Here is a 19,848-nt window from a genome sequence, read left to right on the forward strand (position 1 = left end):
GGTGAAGAGGAATACCATATTCTAATTTGATAGATGTAGGACCAATACCTTTCACTGAGTATCTTGCTTCATCGCCTATAATAACTTGTAAATGTGAATCTTTTTCTTTCAAATTTAATAGATGTTCTCTAAATACTGAGATGTGATGTGATGCACAACTATCAATCAGCCAAGTATCACTATTTGTGGGAATGTTGCTTGAAATGTAGAGATGAATAAGAATCCTTAAGAATTATTGTTGGACTCTCTTTAAGGAGAGGAATTCTCAATCTTTACAGCAGCAACGACATGAGGTATTGGTCTTATGGTGCAATCTCTTGCGAAATGACCAAATTTATCACACTTTAAGTACCAAAACTCGAGAGAGGTCTCTCTTCTTTCTCTTGAAGTTGGGGGCCGACTCAAAACTCGTCTCTAAACCGGTTAAAGTTCCCTTTCTGTCCTTTTTCTTTAGAAGTATTAGCTGCAAGAACGCGATCATCTTCATGATGATTTTTACGACCATTTCCTCTTACTTCTAATCTACACTCTTCTTGAATACGATCTGCCCTAAACCTGTCAAATTTTGGAACCTCATCTTCCACACTAACACCTTGAGTGAAGGATTCCCAAGAATGACAAAGTACATTCATAGCAAGCATAACCAGATCTTTATCTCAAAAAGTTTCACCAATAGCACTAAGCTGGTCCTTTAATTCAAAATTTTCATAAAGTGCGAGACCACAAATTCATCATTTGCCATCTTAAGATGCAACAATTAATGCCTTAGTGCAATAACTTTGTTGGTATTGTTAAACTCATATAAATCTTTGAGAGTGTTTAACATCTCCTTAGCCGAAACCAATTTTGAGATGATAGGAACTAAATGATCCTTGACTGAATCAATCATAATCTTGTTAGCCAGATTCTTGTTCTTCCACTGAATTTTTCGAGCATCATCAGATGGCTTTGCAACATCAAAACTGACATATTCTAAAAGATCATTCTCTTCAAGAGCAACTAAAACCCTAGGCTTCCATGAAGCAAAATTTGATGAGCCATCTAATCTATCAACTTTCAAACCATTCATCATTTTCACACACTGAGAATGACCAATTAAGAAAATAACAAATAACACAAATGCAGAAAACTCTGATTTAGACTTGCTTTGATACCATGTTAAATTTTTGAACCAGAAGTAGATAGTGTCATTTCCCCAATGTTTAAGAATTAGATAATAAAATATTATTAAATAATAAATGATGATAAAATTGTATTAAAATTAATATTCCAATATAAAATAACAAATAACAAAAAATAAAAAAAAATAATAACATACATAATCTATTATCAATAAAATAAGATTTAAAACAATAAAATAAAATTACAATGAATGAATTAATAAATAAAATTAACTATAAGAGAGAATATTGTAGAAAGTATGTTATGAACGGTTGTGACTTTTTGCAAGGACATAGATGAAAGATAAAACAAGGTTTATAAATTATCATTGAATAAGAAACAAACAAGGAGAATCATATCAAAAGGAGTAAAATAATACATGGGCATTGAACATAATAAAAGGAGGAGCATTTTAATAATATTGTCAAATATTAAGAACATAATTAAATCCTTATGTTAATAATTTGAGAATAGAATTAATAATATCTATTAAATGTAATGTCTAATAGTATTATCATTATTATGAATAACTATTTGTTTCCAATATCATTATTACCTTGTATTTAAGGAGGGGAGTCTAGGAGGCGATCGAGGAGAGGTTCGAGTGAATTTCAACCAATCAAATGTTCTCAAAATAGGGTGGGGATTGGCTACCCCAAGCACCTTGAGGCATTGTACCAAGAAAGACTTAATAGCTTGGATCTGTAAACTTTGAGAGAATACCTATTGAGGACCAGTGTCTAAGCAACTTGACTACACCTAAAGCCTTCTTCCTCAACTCTAAATTAATAATCAGTACTACGACAACTAAATAATCATAGATGATATAATCTATATTTGTAGGAATAGATGTTTCACTCATATAAATTTAACGCATCCCATTATATTCGAACAAATCATTAGGAGTATGATGTTATCAAGGAGGGGCTTGTACAAGTCGAAGCTAATGAATTTTATCCTAATAGAGGGTAGGGATCAGCGATCCGTAAGCCTTTAGGATGCAGACTTGGACCCGTAAACTTTGAGGGAATCCATAGATGGTGTCTGGGCAACTTAGATAGCATCTATACCCTCCATTCATAAACCAAATAATAATATGATTGGAAATTTGAATTATTGTTATGGATATATTCTTTAGATTTATATACATTACAATTGATTAGATAATTATCAATCATGACTGGCCTGAAAAGGCGACATTACAATGGGACTGATCTAACACCAAAGAAATAAAACTTCACAAGAAAGAACAATGCAATTATCCTGTGGAAAACCCTCCTCAGTGGGGGAACAACCCAGCCCACCAAAAATGTCTCCTTTATTGAATTTTTTCAAATCAGATTACAAAGATCTAGTATCTGATAATTTCTTCAAGACCCAATGATCATACTTGGATAATTCTCTGTATATAGACATCTCAAACACAAGCACAAATAAACATCTACTGACCAGTAAATGTCTTTCACACCAGCTATATTAATATATCTGAATTTTTGTTCATCAAATAACCGAATATAATATTTCTATAGATCTGATGACACAGCTCTCTTCAAATGAGATGCACACACAATACACATAATATCAGAAACAAGAAGAAGTAATAACGATGCCCTCAAGTCCGTTCTTCTTAAATCATCTCAAAATACACAACTATCATTATAATACCATACATGCAGATTATGCTTTAGTGGCAATATTATAACTAATATTGATGTAGTCTAAATCGGCCAGACATCAACTAGAGCATTTAAAGAAACCGACAACCGATATGACACATAGGCATCAAAAGAAGCCTTAACCGCGGTGACACAAAGGTAGTAGAATTCCAATAGACACGCTAATGGCAGAATGAATCTGTAAACAATAAATTTTTATTTCACTGTAAATAATGCCAAGTCATCAAAAGCATAGCATCCATGATTGGAAGAATATACTCCAGTGATGGTGACAGAGAAGATGAATATGATGAATATGGCCATCGGTGATAAACACCAGGGCCAGAGAAGAATATCAGCAACGCATATTACCCTTGACCATCAAGCATGGCCTTGAATGACTGGATGAAAGAAGCCGTCAAAATGAATCTGAAGAAGGTATTCAGCAGCAAGCACAGACACATCAACAAAGGTAGATCTCTATTGCAGCTACCAAAAAATCAACAAGTTATTCCACTAAAAATGGATTATTTGACTAATCATAGGCACAAGGTACTATTGGGGGAATGTGAGGGGCTCCTAGACTAATATATCAAATTGGTTTTGAAAAAAACATTTACAAAGGGTCATAAGCACTAAGCACAGATTAGAAAAGATAGTTATTAAAGTTAAACCTTTTTGTTTTGTTCCAAAGCTCAAATAGTTGGATATGGGTCCTGAAAGCAACCTTGCGGATCATGGATGATCATCACATATCGTCACATTGAAATGTACTGACAGTCTTTTGGACACACAAAAGTAGTTTGTAGAACTGCAACAAAATATAACTAGAGTTGAGCAGACTTGTGATCTCATTGTTTAAAATATTACTTTATATTGTCTACCAGTACCTTCCCCTTTTCAGAATTATTCAAATGTGCATAAGATTTGTGTTTTAGATATCAGTTGTACCAAAGATCAACTTGAACCATAACTCTTGGCATAGCGTTTCCTGCATCTTTAATTGTGCTATTTATCATGTATTGGAAATATGCACTGGAAAAAATGATTTTAAATATTAAAATGTTTTCTGGAATGGCTGTTGCTTATAGTTGATGGTATTCTTTGACAGGGCAGATGAGTGGAATGTAAACAAATGGGCATGGGAGGGTGTCTTGCGGGTTGTTAGCAAAGGGGAGGAATGCATGGTAAAGCTTGAGGATAAGAATACAGGTTTGACACATCATATGTGAAATTCTGGAAGCCAGAGTTGCCTTAGGTCAATTATGTTATGCATTTGCCTGTTTTAAGGCCCCGAACATTATGAGTGTTGCCTCTAAATACATGTATTGCAGGTGAATTGTATGCTCAGGCGTTTGTAAGAAGAGGTCAACCGCTTCCTGTGGAGCCTGTAATAGACAGTAGCAGGTCAGCTTAGTAAAAATTAATCATTATCTTTAAATGCATCTACATGAAAGAAGAAAATATGAATTAAAAATATATTTGAAAATAGATAATGACTTGAAAATAGTACAAGTTTATAGTATAAGTAGAGGCTAGATGTTATTTTTCTTCTTGCATTATTTATTCATTGTCTTTCCTAAAAGGTGCCATTTATTTTGTGGCATTGAGGTAGCCCAGGGAACTGTTATTAGTCTTTCTTAAATTTTTTTTTGTGAAAGTTTTGGAACACAACTAATATGTTATTATTATTTTGTTCTCCAGATACTTTGCACTTTGCATCGAGGAGAATTTCGGTAAGACAATGGCATGAATGACATTCTTGTAGTATATTTGTGTTACATGTGTCAAGGGGGGGGGGTGTGTAGAGATTCTCCTACAGAACATTTCCTAACACTCAGTATTGATGAACATTTAGAGGTAGACAAAAAGATTGCAATATGTTCTTCCTTCTAACACTATCTATATCACTTGGATCTCTCCTTGTAGCCTCCTAGCGCCAAATTGTGTTTCCAAAAATCATTGTTTAGATCATAATAATAGAAGTTGAACTCGGATGGAAAGCCCAAAAGATCAACTTGGACTGGTCAAAAACTTAGGGAAAACTTGGAAATAACAAAATAATTCCATTGAACATTTTTGAAAAGATAATTTTTAAAATATGTTTTTTTAGAACATATAAATGATGAAATTTGTAGAACATATTATTGATTTCCATCATATATTAATCAAAATTAAAGTTTAGAACACACCATAGCACCCAATGGGTTGAGGAGAAATGCACCATATGGGGTTTGGCAGTGACACTCTTAACGGGGTTGAGGGGAAGTGTCCCTAATGGGTGTTTAGAGGTAGTCCTTTGTGGGGGTTTGCGTACAATGCCTCTAGAAGGTTGGGGGTTAGCCCCCTTGGTGTGCTCCCTGTTGTGGTATAGGCTGGGGTTGAGGGGCAGAGCCCTCTTTATCAACCCCAAATTGAGGCCTTTGAAACCACACGAACCTTCATAGTATGCTATCTTTATAATTCTATCACTTAAACAAGTGAAATAATTTGTTTGGCACTTTGTTGTTTATAAAAAGACTTCAAAATTCATATAATTTTTTTAGAATTAGTAAATTGCATGAAAAAGTTAAATTTATACTCACTTGGGTGAGTTTTTCACAAAGCTTGAGTTTTTGGCAAATTTTCAGCAAAATCCAGTTAGTTTATCGAGAAATCATTTTTGAATAACTCATGAGGGCTTTTGACTCGCGAGTTTAACAACTATGATATCTTTTAGTATATTTTTTTGGCTCGGCTAGCTTGTGGGAATCTATTAGAAGGATTTGCATATTTTTAAAGGCTTGTGGATTGTAGTGGATGTTCATTGTGATGTGCATTTTGGCTTGAAAAAGCTAGCTTTGAAATTATAAAGTTCTCTTATTAATTTCAGAAATGGAAAATTTTGTTGGCATTGCTCTAAATGGCCAACACAATGAAGATGGAGCAGATTTAGAAGGGTGGACAGCTGTGCACTTTTTCTATGGGTATCTTGATGTATAATGTGTTGAGGTACTTCTTGAAGCCTACGTCCGCACACTTTGTTGTCATCTTTAAGATCCTTCAAATGCATTTCTTGGAAAGGTTGGAAAGATTATAATGTCAAATGAATTCCACATACTGTAAGAAGCCGACACTTGCAAGACAAGGTTCCTTTATGGATAAATTCTACATGGGCTATTGTTTAATGGTTTGGGAGATCTATGATTTGAGAGAGCCGGGTGTTAATTAGGAAACTTCTAAGCATATATTTTTCTCTAGATTTTAAATTTGGCTCCATGTTCATGGTGAACATTTGACAAGGGAATAGGACTCATCACATATCTCCTGCTCACCCAAGGCTAATATAGAATTTTTTTCTTACCCAAGAGCATGAAATGAGAGATTTGCCAACAACAATGATACTAAGTGCATCAGAATTTTCAGTCTTTTGGTGTCTTAATATCTCGTTTTTGAAGTTCTTTGATTATAGATCAAGGATCCCACCTAATCTTGCATGAGCAATCTTGGACTTTGAGAGAAATGATCTGCCAGTTTTTGCTAGTTGTATTATGCAAGTAATTGGTGAAATAATTGGGTAATAAATGATTGAGCAAGATGCTCATTTAAAGTTTGCAAACATGATGTTCCCATTATGAAATATTCATTGTTATTAGAAATATTCAAGTAGTGAGAGAATAAAATAATATTAGAAACATTCTAATATTTACAAGATATTCAATTTCAATAATGAAAGAATAATAACTAATATCTTCAAGGATATTATTCTAATATCCTCCCTCAATGGTCAATCTGTCAACTACACCAAAGAACCCTCTGAACTTAGCAAATTTATCTGGGAGAAATGACTTGGTGAGAATATCAGCAGTCTGGTCCACTGTAGGAACATACTGCAAATCCATGGATCCATCTGAATATTGGAAAGCATTCTTTAAAGCCAAACAACCTCACAACCTGCATTGACTGTTCCTCGATATTCAATTTCCATTGAGAAAAGAGATACTGTCCGCTGCTTCTTATTGGTCCAAGTGATAGCACTTGTGGTCAAACTGAAGACATACTTAGATGTGGACTTTTTTGTCATCAACAAAGCCTCCCCAATCTGAGTTTCTGTAAATGATGAGTCAAGGATCTTTGATTTGTCCATAGAGGATGCCAAAGTTTGGTGTGCCCTTGACATAACGCAGAATGCGTTGCGCTGCAACCCAATGATCTGAAGTAGGAGTTGTCATGAAGCGAGATATGCAACTCACTGCAAAGCTGAGATCAAGTCTAGTGGCTGTGAGATAGATCAAACTGACTACTAGTTGCTTGTATGCATATTCATTCTCAACAAGAGAAGCAAATTTGGATGACAACTTCAGGTCAAACTCCATAGGTGTAGATGCATGTTTGAAGCCCTGCACTTTGAATTTGTCAAGTAGAGCTCGTGCATACTTATCCTAAGAGATAAAGATGCCTTGTGATTGTTGCCAAACCTCGAAACCTATGTAGCAGTATCGGTTATGTCAAAAGATTGGCATAAATTCAATTTGATTTCTTGAATCAAAGATGCCAAACTGCCAGTGATAATCAGATAATCAACATAGATAACTAAAATGATGATGTCACTACTAGTAGTCTTGACATATAGATTCAAGTCAGAAGGCCTTCTTTGGAAACCTTGATTTGTGAGGTGCTTATTAATTTTCATATACCATGCCCAAGGAGCCTATCTGAGGCCATAGAGTGCTTTCACCAATTTGAGTACTTGGTGTTCTTTATGGACAACCTTGAATCTAGGAGGTCGCATCATGTACAGTTCTTGTAAATCACCATTTACAAAGGCACTTTTGATGTGCATTTGATAGACCTTCTAGTCACATTGAGCTGCCATGGCTAGGACTACTTTGATGGTGCTCATCTTTGCTATCAAAGAAAAGGTCTCATAGTCAATCCCTTAGCATGGAGAGAAACTGTTGGCAACGAGACAAACCTTGTACTTATCTAAAGTACCATAGCTCTTGTATTTGACTTTGTAGACCCATTTGCATTCAGTGGGTTTCTTTTTGGAAGGAAGGTCTGCCAAGCCCAAGTGCTTTTTTTCAACAATCTGTGATGCTTGGTGTTCATATCTTCTTCCCACTCAGGTATCCCTTTCACCTTTGTATTTTTGAGGCTCATACACACTGTGAATGTTGGCCATGAGATCAAAATTTACAAAATCATAAGGTATGCTCTTCTTCCGAGAAGTTCTACCCTCATTGAGCTAATCATCATGAAGATCGTCAATCATCTTAGCCCACCATTTAGGCCAGAGAGTAGAGGTTCCAATATAAAAAATAGGAGGTACAGTGGGATTATTATCCTTAAATAGAAAGTCAAATGAATCTTGACGAAAATCAAGTGGTATAGTTGCATGTCTTGGTGAGCCTGTAGGAAAAGGAACTGGTGGAGAGGTAGAAGCAAGAACAATTGGAGCCTTCTTAGTGGAAACCCTCTTATTAGGTGGATATAATGGAAGACAAACACCTAAGTCTTGAGCCTTGAAAGATTGATCCTTTGAATCGATAACTAGAGGAGAGAGTTGAAATGATCCTCACTCCTCGTCAAAGACCACATCACACTCGAAGATGAGACAATTATTCTTGATGTCAACTAGTTGGCGGGCTTTGTGATTATCACTGTAGCCATTTAGTATGAGTTTTTGTCTCTTGGCATCTAACTTGGTGCATTTAGCATCAAGAATCCAATCAAAAGTAGTGGAGTCAAAAACTTCGAGATGACCGATTTTGGGCTTACGACCTGACTAGGCCTCTTCCGGAATCTGCTTCTCAACAACAATTGTAGGAGAGCAATTGAGAAGGTAGATGGTAGTGTGGACTACTTCAGCCCAAAATTTCTTTGGAACATTCTTGCGTTAAAGCATAGACCAGGCCATTTTACTAATCACATTGTTTCTACGTTCAAGGACACCATTTTCTTGAGGGTTGTAGGATATTGTTAATTGGTGATTAATGCCATGTTCATAGAAATGGGAGAGGACAGATGAAAACATTTCCCCCCATTATCAATTCTAAGCATAACAATATGTTGACCAAACTCTTTTTCTACAAATGCATTGAACTTTTAAAACAAAACAAACACCTTTGATTTTTTATGAAGGAAATATACCTACATTTTTTGACTGAAATCATCTACAAAAAGTTAAAAATACCTGGACCCAGTGATAGCAGTAGTCATAGGTCAACATATATCAACATGGACTAGTCATAATACTTCTCTCCAAGAGTCCCCAACTGAAAACGGAGTGCAATGTTGCTTCCTAACCTGACATGCTTTGCAAACTCCAAGGTTTTGGCTGTGAATCTCTGGCAACCCAATGACAAGATCTTTCCAAACAAGCTGGGAAAGATAGTACATATTTAAGTGTCCATACCTTTGATGCTAGAGTATACTAATAGAGGAGCGACGTGTTGCCATAACAAAGGCTTGATAATCACTAGAGTCAATAAATTTGAATAGACCATGATCCTCAAGACCCACAACAACAATGTCCGAGTCTCCTGATCATTGATACTACATTGATGTGAATTGAAGGTTATGTCAAGCCAAGGGTAATTTTTTAGAATTTGATTGACAGAGAGAAGGTTGAGTTCCATTCTTGGAACATAGTACACATCAAGAAAAATCGGTTTCCTTCCTTTAGATTGAAATTGTAGATTGCCTTTTTTGACAATGATGTACTCGTCCCCTCCAAAAATAACTTAATCTGAGAGGTTGAAAATCTGTAAACCAATTCTGACAATGAGTGAAGTGGTAGGAGGCACTTGAGTCAATATATTAGGCAGACAATTTTACATGATCTACAAGTCTTTTGGCCATGAAGGTGAAAAAGGAAGACTCACCTTGCTTAGTGTGCTCCACAACATGCATTTTAGGCTGTGAACCAGACTGCTTGGCTTGAGCAGCTAAGCGTTAATGACTCTCCAATATCATATGACCAAACTTATGGCAGTAATTGCACTGAATATTTTTCTTCTTTGGGCCTTCTTATAACTAAGCATATAATTCTGTTCAGAAGATTGAGAAAATTGATAGTTGCCTATGTCCTTAGGAACAGAGTTAACTAAGAAGACTTGTGTGTTTGAAGATGAGCTAGTACCATATTGCTGAAGTGTTTTTTCTAGCGATCTTGTTGTAGAAGCATTAAGAAAAGATCAGGAAAACGAAACATTGGAATTAATGTAAGCAATCTTGAGAGTTTCAAGGTGATCACCACCATGTCTTCTTCCAATTTGTGTCCAATGACTTCCAACTTATCTCAAATGTCCTTGGTTTTCTTGAGATGATTGTGCAGGGATGCCTATTCATCCATCATGATTGTGAAAACATGTTCTTCAAGAAGAGCGCAAGACTCTTATTAGAGGTTTCCTGAAATCCTTTGAGATACATCCAAATTTTTGGAGCTGTTTTGTTAGAAGGAACTTACAATAGCTCATCATCAGTGACTGAAAGTTTTATGAGCACAATAGCATCTCAACTGTGCTTATCAAATTTATCCTTCTCTTTGCCTTCTTCCTTGGGATGATTAGTCTTGGCCAAAACAATTTTGTCAAGACATCTATACTCACAAATTGTCATCATATGCTACTTTCTAGTATTGTAGTTTCAGCCATTGAATTTCTGATTGCCATCCAGCAGAAATTCATCAAATATGTCATTGCAAAATACTGAGGTCAAAGGTGGTTGGATTGAATGATGACACAAATATTGAGGCAAACTATGATTAACATGTGAAAATTATGTTTTTGAATAAGATAGAAAAGAAAACACGCATGAATTTCAGGACCAACAAAATTATCGAGCGCTGATCCCAATGCAAAAATTTGATATACCCCCAAAAACAAGCAAAGACCCATAAATCTTTGCAAAAAGCAGAACAAGAATATGTGATCAAAATGTGAGATTGACCAGAAAAAATGATAGAAGAGTGCACGAGCTTTAGGGTTGTGGAAGATAGAAATCCCATGGTCAGAAAGAACAACCACTGTGTTAGTCGTTTGAACGAGGGAATGCAGAGAAAAGAGCCATGATTTTGAAAGGTATCACCCGTCCGAAGAAAAACCAACCACAACAATGGTCATTGATGCTAAAGAGGAGTAGAAAACTGAGCTGCCAAATAGATTTTTAGTGGAAATTATGGGTAGAAAATGACGTGAACTGGAGAAACAATGGTTGTTTTGCAGAGAAAAAGCGTCCAAGCAGAGAAGAAAATGCTTGAACACCAGTAGTTTTTGTAGAAAAATGCCTTGAATAATATGAACTAGAAGAAATTTGGACGAAAAGGGTAAAGGAAAAACATGAAGACACGATTTCTTGTGGTCATGTTTTTCTAAAAAACGGCCATTAATGAGATTTGAATGCAGAGAAATGATGGGTTAGGTTGAAAAAAAGAATAAACCCTAGTTGTGAGGTTGGAGAATTTTGAAATATTTAGAAATTGATAATTTGAAAAGGAAATTATAATTTTTTCAAAAAAATTGAACATTGCTTTGATACCATATTATGCTAGTAATTAGTAATATCACTGAATAAGTAATGAATGAGCAGGATGCTCATATATAGTTAACAAAGACGATATTTCTATTGCGAAACAATTGTTGTTATTATAAACATTCTAATAATGTAAGAATAAAAGAATATTAGAAACTTTCTAACATTTACAAGATATACAATATTGGCCATATAAAGTATAATAATAAATAATATATTCAGAGATAGTATTCTAATAAGTCGTACCTTTCATCTTTTCCTCACTATTAAAATGTTCCCCAATGACAAGAACTATGTAATGATATGTATTGAGACTGTTGCAATAGCTATTTTCTACTGTAATCAAAAGTTGCATTCGAAGTGTTTACCTTCTTTCGTTGATTTGGAATTTTTTGATATGACTAGAACAACACTGCCATTTCCCAAAATGGGGGCCATTAATGGAACAAGAACCAGTTGTAGCATCCTGCATAGATTTGTGCTTGTCAACATGGTTATCTTGTAGATCATAGTCGCATGGCAATGGCCCCATCTAATGCTTGACATCTTAACAGGTATTTCTTGGACACAATTTTAAATTATTGGAACAGCCTTTTCAAATATAGGGTCTTGAACACTCCATGTGGTTCCTTTTGCTCTTTTGGAGCTGCTTGTACCTTTGGTTCAATCCATTTTTCCTACTCCTTGGGGATTTTCTGTGGCCCAGCTCAATGATCTGTTTTCTTATAGCTTATTGTAGCTTTGATTCTACATGATTTGAATTATCTTCGTCTATCACTTCAATATGGTGGATTGGGTCATTGGCAAGGCATCTATAACTAGGTTCTCATGGCTCCTTATAGGAAAACATATTTCTCTTTATCCTATGTTCATTTCTGCTGGGGTCATCTTTCTTATTTGTTGTACTGCTTTAGTTTTGATCTCTCTTCCTTCTCTAGGAACATGGGTTTAATAGAATTTTTCTTTGACTTCAGATTGCATAATTCTATGAAAGAGATATTGACTTGAAAGTTGTCACTTTGTGCTCTATACTCTTGGAGAGCTGTCAACTTCCCATATTTTTGCTTGGACTCTTTTTTGTTGTCATTTTGACCTTTATTTTATTGAGGCCATTCTTCTAATTCCTCCAAGCAATGGTCAAAAGTTACATTGATTTTGAAAACATTAGATTGCTTTTTAAGTCTCGTCTTGGTCAATTTGCTCATCCTACAATGTTTTGTCTGGATTGGATTTTGCTTGTTACTTTGAAGCTGAAATCTTGCTCTCTTTTGTTGGCATATTGGCCACTTCAAATACTCCTCAAATGTTAGTGCCACTTTGAAAGCATTAGACTGCCTTTGATATTCCTCAAAGATTTTGTCATTATCCTCCATTGCCTCTTTCGGTGTTCTCATTGTATTTAGAAAGTGCTTTGCATTGCTTCCTTCATCCAAATGTTTGAAAAATAGTCCTATGATGCACTAATCTGTTAATGTGAATCGACAATTTACCCTAGGGCCTATATTTATTGACTGCAAGATTAGAGCTTTGGTATTACTGCAATGACCCTTAGATAATTATTTATGTAAAACTATTCAGATCTAAAATAATGTGATAAGTCTCAACTGAAACGATTAGAACTAAAATATCCACAATGTATCCATATGAATTATTTATTCAAGCTAGCTGGAGCATTTCATTTCATTTATGTTAGCTAAATATTGCCTTGCTATCTTATAAAATTGTCTAACCTAACCCACTGAACCCTAGACATTCCCCAAGATTCGTTATGGTAATGATGGTGTCATCAATTGTTCTAGTTCAAGCCTCACTAGACTTATGACATCTGCTATGTACTTTTTCTTAGTCTCTAGCTTTGATCTTCATCATCTTTATATTGAGGAATTCATTTGCATTTCTTTTTTTACTTTGTGATGGAGCCCAAAGTTATAGTCTCCATTTTTGATTTTGAAGAATGAACAAATATGAATCTGGAGAAAGAAGGGATTTGGATATTTATGTTTATATGCAGGGCTTGCTGGACAGAGATAATTTAATGGTAAAATATTACTGATTTCATATATCCTTGCAGTGAATGTCTAATTAACATACTTGGGCTTAATCATGGAGCAATATACGTGTCCATCAATGATGAATTGGGAATACTGTTTCTATAGGATCTTTTTCAGTAATATATTCTGAAGTCATGAAGTCTGCAAGGATGGTAAAATATGAAGTCTGTTCATTTATCAGATTTACCTGGTAACTGTGTACCAGATTCAGCATATGGCGCTAGTATACAAATGAGTATATTATGGATGGAATGTGTAAAACCCGATTATTATATGACCATTGGCCATTATTATTTTTGCATTGATAAACTATCCAAATGATATGCATCGAATGCATAGAAGAAATCTGTGATCTAAAACCATTGTACACTGCTGAGTTTCCATCTTAACTGAACACAATATTAACAAGTATGACCAAGGCAAATAGTCGATACTGAGAAAAATCCTATTGGAACCAAGCCAAAATGCCAAATGAAAGAAGATGCCATCAGTCACTGTGTGTTTTATAATGATCTCGTATTAAAGAGCAGATTGGAGTGGCGCGGAAGATAGAAAAGCAGTTCAGATCTATCATGCACCTATTGGGATTTCATCTGTAATCTCTGGAAGTAAATACGTGCTGAAGCTATTTCTGAGAGACCTGACTTGTAGGTTACACCAGAATGAGGATGAAGCTATGTGACACACTTCAGATGATTCTAGTAACATATACTATCTGCAACTGATGAAGCTTTCGTTTCCAGTCCTGCAGATATGCGTCCATATGAGCTACTGTAGCATGAGATTGGGGAGCGACAATGATTAGGGGTTGCAAGCATATTGTGGCCTGTATCGAAATACCGACTGAAGCATTTGCACACAATAGAGATGATTTCTGTATGTACTATGGCTTAATAATTGTGGATTTTGGAAGCCCATAAAAGTCTGCAGAAGCCTGAAGCCTTCATACGCAATGAGTGGATATTTTACATTAGGAGTTTGATGCTGAACGCAAGGAGAGAAACCATTTATTTATAACATCTAACACTCTTTTTTTTTTGTATTTTGTTTGTGCAGGAGCACTTATGGGAGGATCAATATCCTATTCAAACTGTCAAACAGAGACAATCTGCAATGAATCAAGACTATCATGATGGGAAGTGTCGCAAGTTTAGTGGTCTACAACCTAACTCCTTAAGGCGTCGAATTCTTTAATTGCTCAATCCTTTCCCTCACAAACAATCATTGCAACCTCGAGGGGAATGTTTCATATGCTTTGCGGTAGAAATATGGTAGTTTGGAAGTTTTACAATAATAAATTGTAATTGCAAGCAAGTGTTAAGGGCCGTTAGAATTTGGAAGAATGTGATTTCTATCATCCTGGGATTTACCAGTATCATATTTCACAAATGATTTGAGAAAGGTCCGCTAACTCACATGCCGTCATAGAGGAGGTTATCGGGAGTGTTCATGATCCAAGGACCAATGTTTTCATATTATATGATTACTGTCAGGAGTTCACAATCCAGGAGAAGGCGTCATATAAATTGCTGTGCAAACCACGCTGAAGGATATTATTATTGAAGGCATAAAAAATCCAATACCAAATACAAGATGTATCCACATAACAATCAGCCTAGACAGGGAGTATGCACTTGGAGGAATCAACATGGCATAAAAATCATTCCCGACTATGCATGTTGGTTCAAATTTGGCAATTCTCGAATACCGTCAAAGTCCATGGTTCATGCCAAAGTTACAAAACTGCCAATTATATTAAATCAAAATTGCATTATGAAGTTATAGGTTCGGTTATTTGTTACAAAAAGGTGTGGTGCTTGGAAAAACAATCGACGCCTTTTGGCTCCTTATAAATATATGATAAAAAAACACAATTCATATTCATATTAAAAATTTTACATATCCTAATGCACAATTTGATATATTATATTCTTTCATTGGTAAAGGAATGAGTGATTGAACAAAGCTTGTGGATTTGAATTAGAGTGAATTTTATGCGGTCCGGTAGATTCGCAGTAGATAGATCATTTGTAAGGAGTGTATTTATGATTTTATTTCTAGCATAATTATTTATTTTTAAATTTTGGAGTTGAAATATTATTAAGTTGTGTCCTTTCTAATTATTTTAAAAATTTTATAAATGTTTTAATGTTCGAACAAGTGGACTGAGTCATTATTGCATTTTAAACTTGATAAACATAAATATTGTGAAATATTTAATTATTTCTGTATTTATGGCTAGTTTGTCTCCATATCACAGGAGTTAAAATGCATCCTAGACTAGTTTAAAATTGCATTCAGATGATTCGTCGTGTCTGGATTATTAATTTGTTTATAGTTTTAAGTACATTGAACTTTATAAAGTTGTATGTTTCAACTTATAATATTGACTCTATTTGCCCATTTAATTAAGCACTGGTCTTTATTTTACTCTTGATTCATAATCCATATGCTAGCAATTATTTCATATCTTTCCCTCTGAAGCATCAATATATTCATTTGTTGCATTACTTTGTACCTATTTAAAAAACATTCATATTTTCATTTATTATTATTAATTCATAAATTGCAAGTTTGAGGTTTTCCATAATTCTTGCCATTTGGAAAACTTCCGTTGTATTTGTGTTCTAACCAATTTGCTTTAAGCATCTTGGATTTAAGGTTGTTGTCCAGGATTAGGTACACCCGCCTCGGTTTTGTAGACCCAGAAGTGTAGGGGATTTGGATCGCATTGATCAATTTCGTCAAGTTGGCCATAACCGGTTGGAGATCCCAGCATCGAGTTAGCAAGACTCATAGGATTCCAATCTGCGGTCTTGGGAACCAACAGATTGGCGACTCTACTGGGGGACGTTGCAAAATAAACCCTAATAGTTTCTGATTGTAGACTAGTAATAGTTAGATTCTATTAATGTAATGAAATGACTTGCACAATAGAAGAAATAATATGAAATATTATATAAATACTTGATAATAACTGAGAGTAATAGGCCACTTCGAGGGGGCAACCTCCAAATATCTCCAGTGAGAACACACTTCACCATATGATGTTGAAATAAGTCTCACAACCTCCTATATATACCTAATTATGCTTAGGTTGAATAGACACAACGCTACATAACACCTAGACCGACCTACCTACCTAAATAATAATATAATAATGATAACATTACTTAATTAAGGATTAAGATAGCCACAAGTTGACTATTCATAACCCTATATACACCAATATTAAGGGTGTAGCATGGCCCCTCTCTTGAAAGAAGCGTTGTTGCTTGAAAGAAGCATTGTTGTCAATGCTAACCAAAAGTGGATTCTTTTGAATAAACTCCTTATCCTCCCATGTGGCCTCTTCAACTAGTAAGTTCTTCCATTGGATGAGATACTGAGTCAAGGTTTTGTTCCTCAACTTCGTGCGTGTTTGAAGAATGCACTTTGGTTCCAAAATTATTCTTCCTTCTTCATCAAGTTCTGGTAGTATAGTTTGAGCAAGAATATTCTGCCCAATTACCTTCTTCAAACAAGAAACATGAAAGACTAGATGTATCTTTGTTGTTGGTGGCAACTCAAGTGTGTAGGCAACACTTCCAATCTTTTGCATGATTTGGTATGGTCCATAATATCTTGGAGACAACTTATTATTCTTTGTTTGTTGCTTCATTGAGATTTGTTTATAAGGCTGCAATCTCAAGAAGACCCAGTTCCAAACTTCAAAATTTCATTCACTAGGATGTTGGTCCACTTGTTGTTTCATTCGATTTTGTGCCATAGTTAAATTCTCCTTGAGTCTTGAAAGTACTTGTTGTTGATGAAGCAAGTGGTCCTCTACTGCCTGAACTCTTGGTGACACCTTTAATGATGATGTGACGAAAGGAGGATGATATTCATAAAGTGCCAAAAATGGAGACATTTTTGATGAGCTATGAAAAGAAGTATTGTACCACCATTCTACAAGAGGTAGCCAATCTACTCATTCAGATTGTTTTTCTGAAGTGAAACAACAAAGATATCCTTCCAAACATTTATTAACAACCTTAGTTTGCCCCTCTGATTGAGGATGATATGAAGAACTATGAGCCAATTGAGTACCCAAACATGAGAATAAATCTTTCCAAAAGTGACTAGTAAAGATAGGATCATGACACTAACAATAACCTTAGGTGTACCATGTAGCTTTTGGAGATTCTCCAAGAAAACTTTTGCCACTATACTTGCTGTAGAAGGATGTGATAATGCAATGAAATGTGCATATTTAGCGAGGTGATCAACTACTGCCATGATGACATTACGACCCTTAGATTTGAGAAGCCTTGTGATGAAGTCCATGGATGCTTCTTCCCAACGTTGGCTAGGAATAGATAAAGGCTGCAAGAGACTTGGTATTTGTTGTGAAGTTTTCACACCATCGCCCCAAAACTTTGGGGACCCCCTTTATTTTATCGCCTTAGCAATAATTTTTTGAAGTTGTCCAAAATTTTTTGATCTTAGAAATTTTTTTGTCTTGGACACCTTTAGGCTAGAAGGGAGGACGTTAGGTTTATTTTTCACCCAGTTTTAAGCTTGATTTTCCAAAACGACTATTTTTATCCTTAGGCCGAGCAAGTTCCAAAGAACAACACTTGGCAAGATAAAATTGTGAATTTTGTACTTAGACAATTTGTTTTGAAAATTTGGATATAATTGTATAAACTTGAGTAATTTTCAAAAAATGAAATTTTTGTTAGATTTGGGTTTTTTTGGAAAATCTTGAATTTTTTCGGTGAAAATAAAATTAAATTTTGTGATGGTGAAATCAAATTGCAAAATCGATTTTGGATTCTAGAGAAATGATTTATTTTTGTTAAAAAATTAAAATTGCATAGCAAAATCGATTTAGATTAAATTGCAAAAACTGGCATTAAATGGATTAAATCTGCCTTTAATATTTTAAAATATTTAAAGAAATTAGTAATTTAAAATTGAAAAAATTGCTTTTGGCTTGCCAAATCCGATTTTTAATGATATAGTAATTACTAAATCGTTATTAAATGGAAACATTTAGCATCTCCAAGGCTTTATTTTTTCTTTTTTGCAATTTTGGTCTAACCGGCAATTTAAAAATGCAAATTTCATTGTGGCAAAATTAATTTTTAGCTTATCATTTAATCTGGCCTAAAATTGTGCATTAATTAATGTTTTTTTCCTCTCCTAGGTGCAAGCCGGCCAGCTTGGAGGATTAGTGAAATGTTGGTATAAGAGAGGCTCCCCCCTTTCATTTCTCATTCCATCTTCCTCCTCATGTTGGGCGAAATTTGTGGAGAGGCAATTTCCAGCCTAGGTGATTTTCTTCTTGGAGCAGATTTTCCTTGCTTGGAGGCATTTTTTTTTCCCGTCTTGGGCGAATTTTTGCTCTAGGCGATTTTGGAGCAGATTTGTGTGTTTGAATTCTGATTTATTTTTATGCTTGGGTGAATTTTGAGGAAGGCAGCGATTTTTCTTAAGGCGATTTTTTCTAGATTTTGGCATTCTTGCAAAGGTGGATTTCCATTGTTGGCAATCTGATTTTCTTCCATGAAGGCTGCAGTTTTACTCTAGGCGACTTCTTGTGAAAAATCAGAATTTCTTGCCCTAAGGCGATTTTTGTGGAGCCAAAATTTGTGGAAGACAATTTTGGTTTTCTAGAGGGGTTGCGATTTTCTCCTAGAGATTGGACGATTTTTTTGGCGAAGAAAACAAGTGAAAGTTTGATTTTTTTGGCACTTGCATGGGCAATTTCAAGTGTACAAAATTCTGATTTCTTTAGCTAGGGCATCAATATTTGCAAGGGGTTTGAAATTCTTAGGTTTGATCCAAAATTCAAAAGAAGACTCAACCATCGGTAAAGGTAAATTCAATTCATTTAGAGTTGAAAGTGGTCCTTAAGCGGATTTCTCTTGGTTCTTCTTGTATTCATCATCCACCACTTCATCATCCCATCCTAGGTTGAAGATTAGAGATTGATAAGGGTAGAATCCATGATAGGACATTTAAAGAGGCAGAAATAAGCTAGACCACCCTAGGTTGAAGTTGGGAGATATAAGTGTAGTCCATCCTAAAGTAACGAAGAGGCAGAAACAAGTGGTAGCCCCACCCTTAGGTTGAAGATTGGAGATTGATAAGTGTAGTTATAGGACTTGGTGAGGTAGAAATAAGTTAGAGTCCATCAATAGAAAGAAGGTTGAAGATCAATAAGGGTAGTCCATATCACTTAGAATGAAGGGGCAGAAATAAGTATTTAAGATGGTAGATGTTAGTGCAAGCAAGAACCTTAAGAGAACAAACACTAAGAAAGGCAAAGAGGATATGATGCCCAAAACAACTTTCTTCTCGAAAATGAGGCGAATAATCGATAACAATGTTGGTATAGCAAATATGATATAAGTAAAGGACAGACTAAAGGAAGGACAATCCTTCATGACAAAGAAGATATACAGAAGTGGAATTGTACA

At 35.1% G+C, this 19,848-nt stretch overlaps 1 protein-coding gene across 3 annotated transcripts in view; it reads left to right on the top strand.

The window, feature by feature from the left end:
- Positions 1 to 19,848, top strand: part of LOC149550453 (Adaptin ear-binding coat-associated protein 1 NECAP-1) — a 66,704-nt gene that overhangs the window by 24,512 nt on the left and 22,344 nt on the right. For all 3 annotated transcript variants that reach the window (XM_089793483.1, XM_089793481.1, XM_089793482.1), the window contains 3 exons: positions 3,928 to 4,028; positions 4,151 to 4,223; positions 4,521 to 4,552. In XM_089793483.1, coding sequence (XP_089649609.1) covers positions 3,928 to 4,028; positions 4,151 to 4,223; positions 4,521 to 4,552 — 206 coding nt within the window. The remainder of the gene's footprint in view (positions 1 to 3,927; positions 4,029 to 4,150; positions 4,224 to 4,520; positions 4,553 to 19,848) is intronic.

The sequence above is a fragment of the Cupressus sempervirens genome, chromosome 7 (genome assembly GCF_028749045.1).
Source record: "Cupressus sempervirens isolate cs-2001-9-10 chromosome 7, ASM2874904v1, whole genome shotgun sequence".
In the NCBI taxonomy this organism is placed as follows: domain Eukaryota; kingdom Viridiplantae; phylum Streptophyta; class Pinopsida; order Cupressales; family Cupressaceae; genus Cupressus; species Cupressus sempervirens.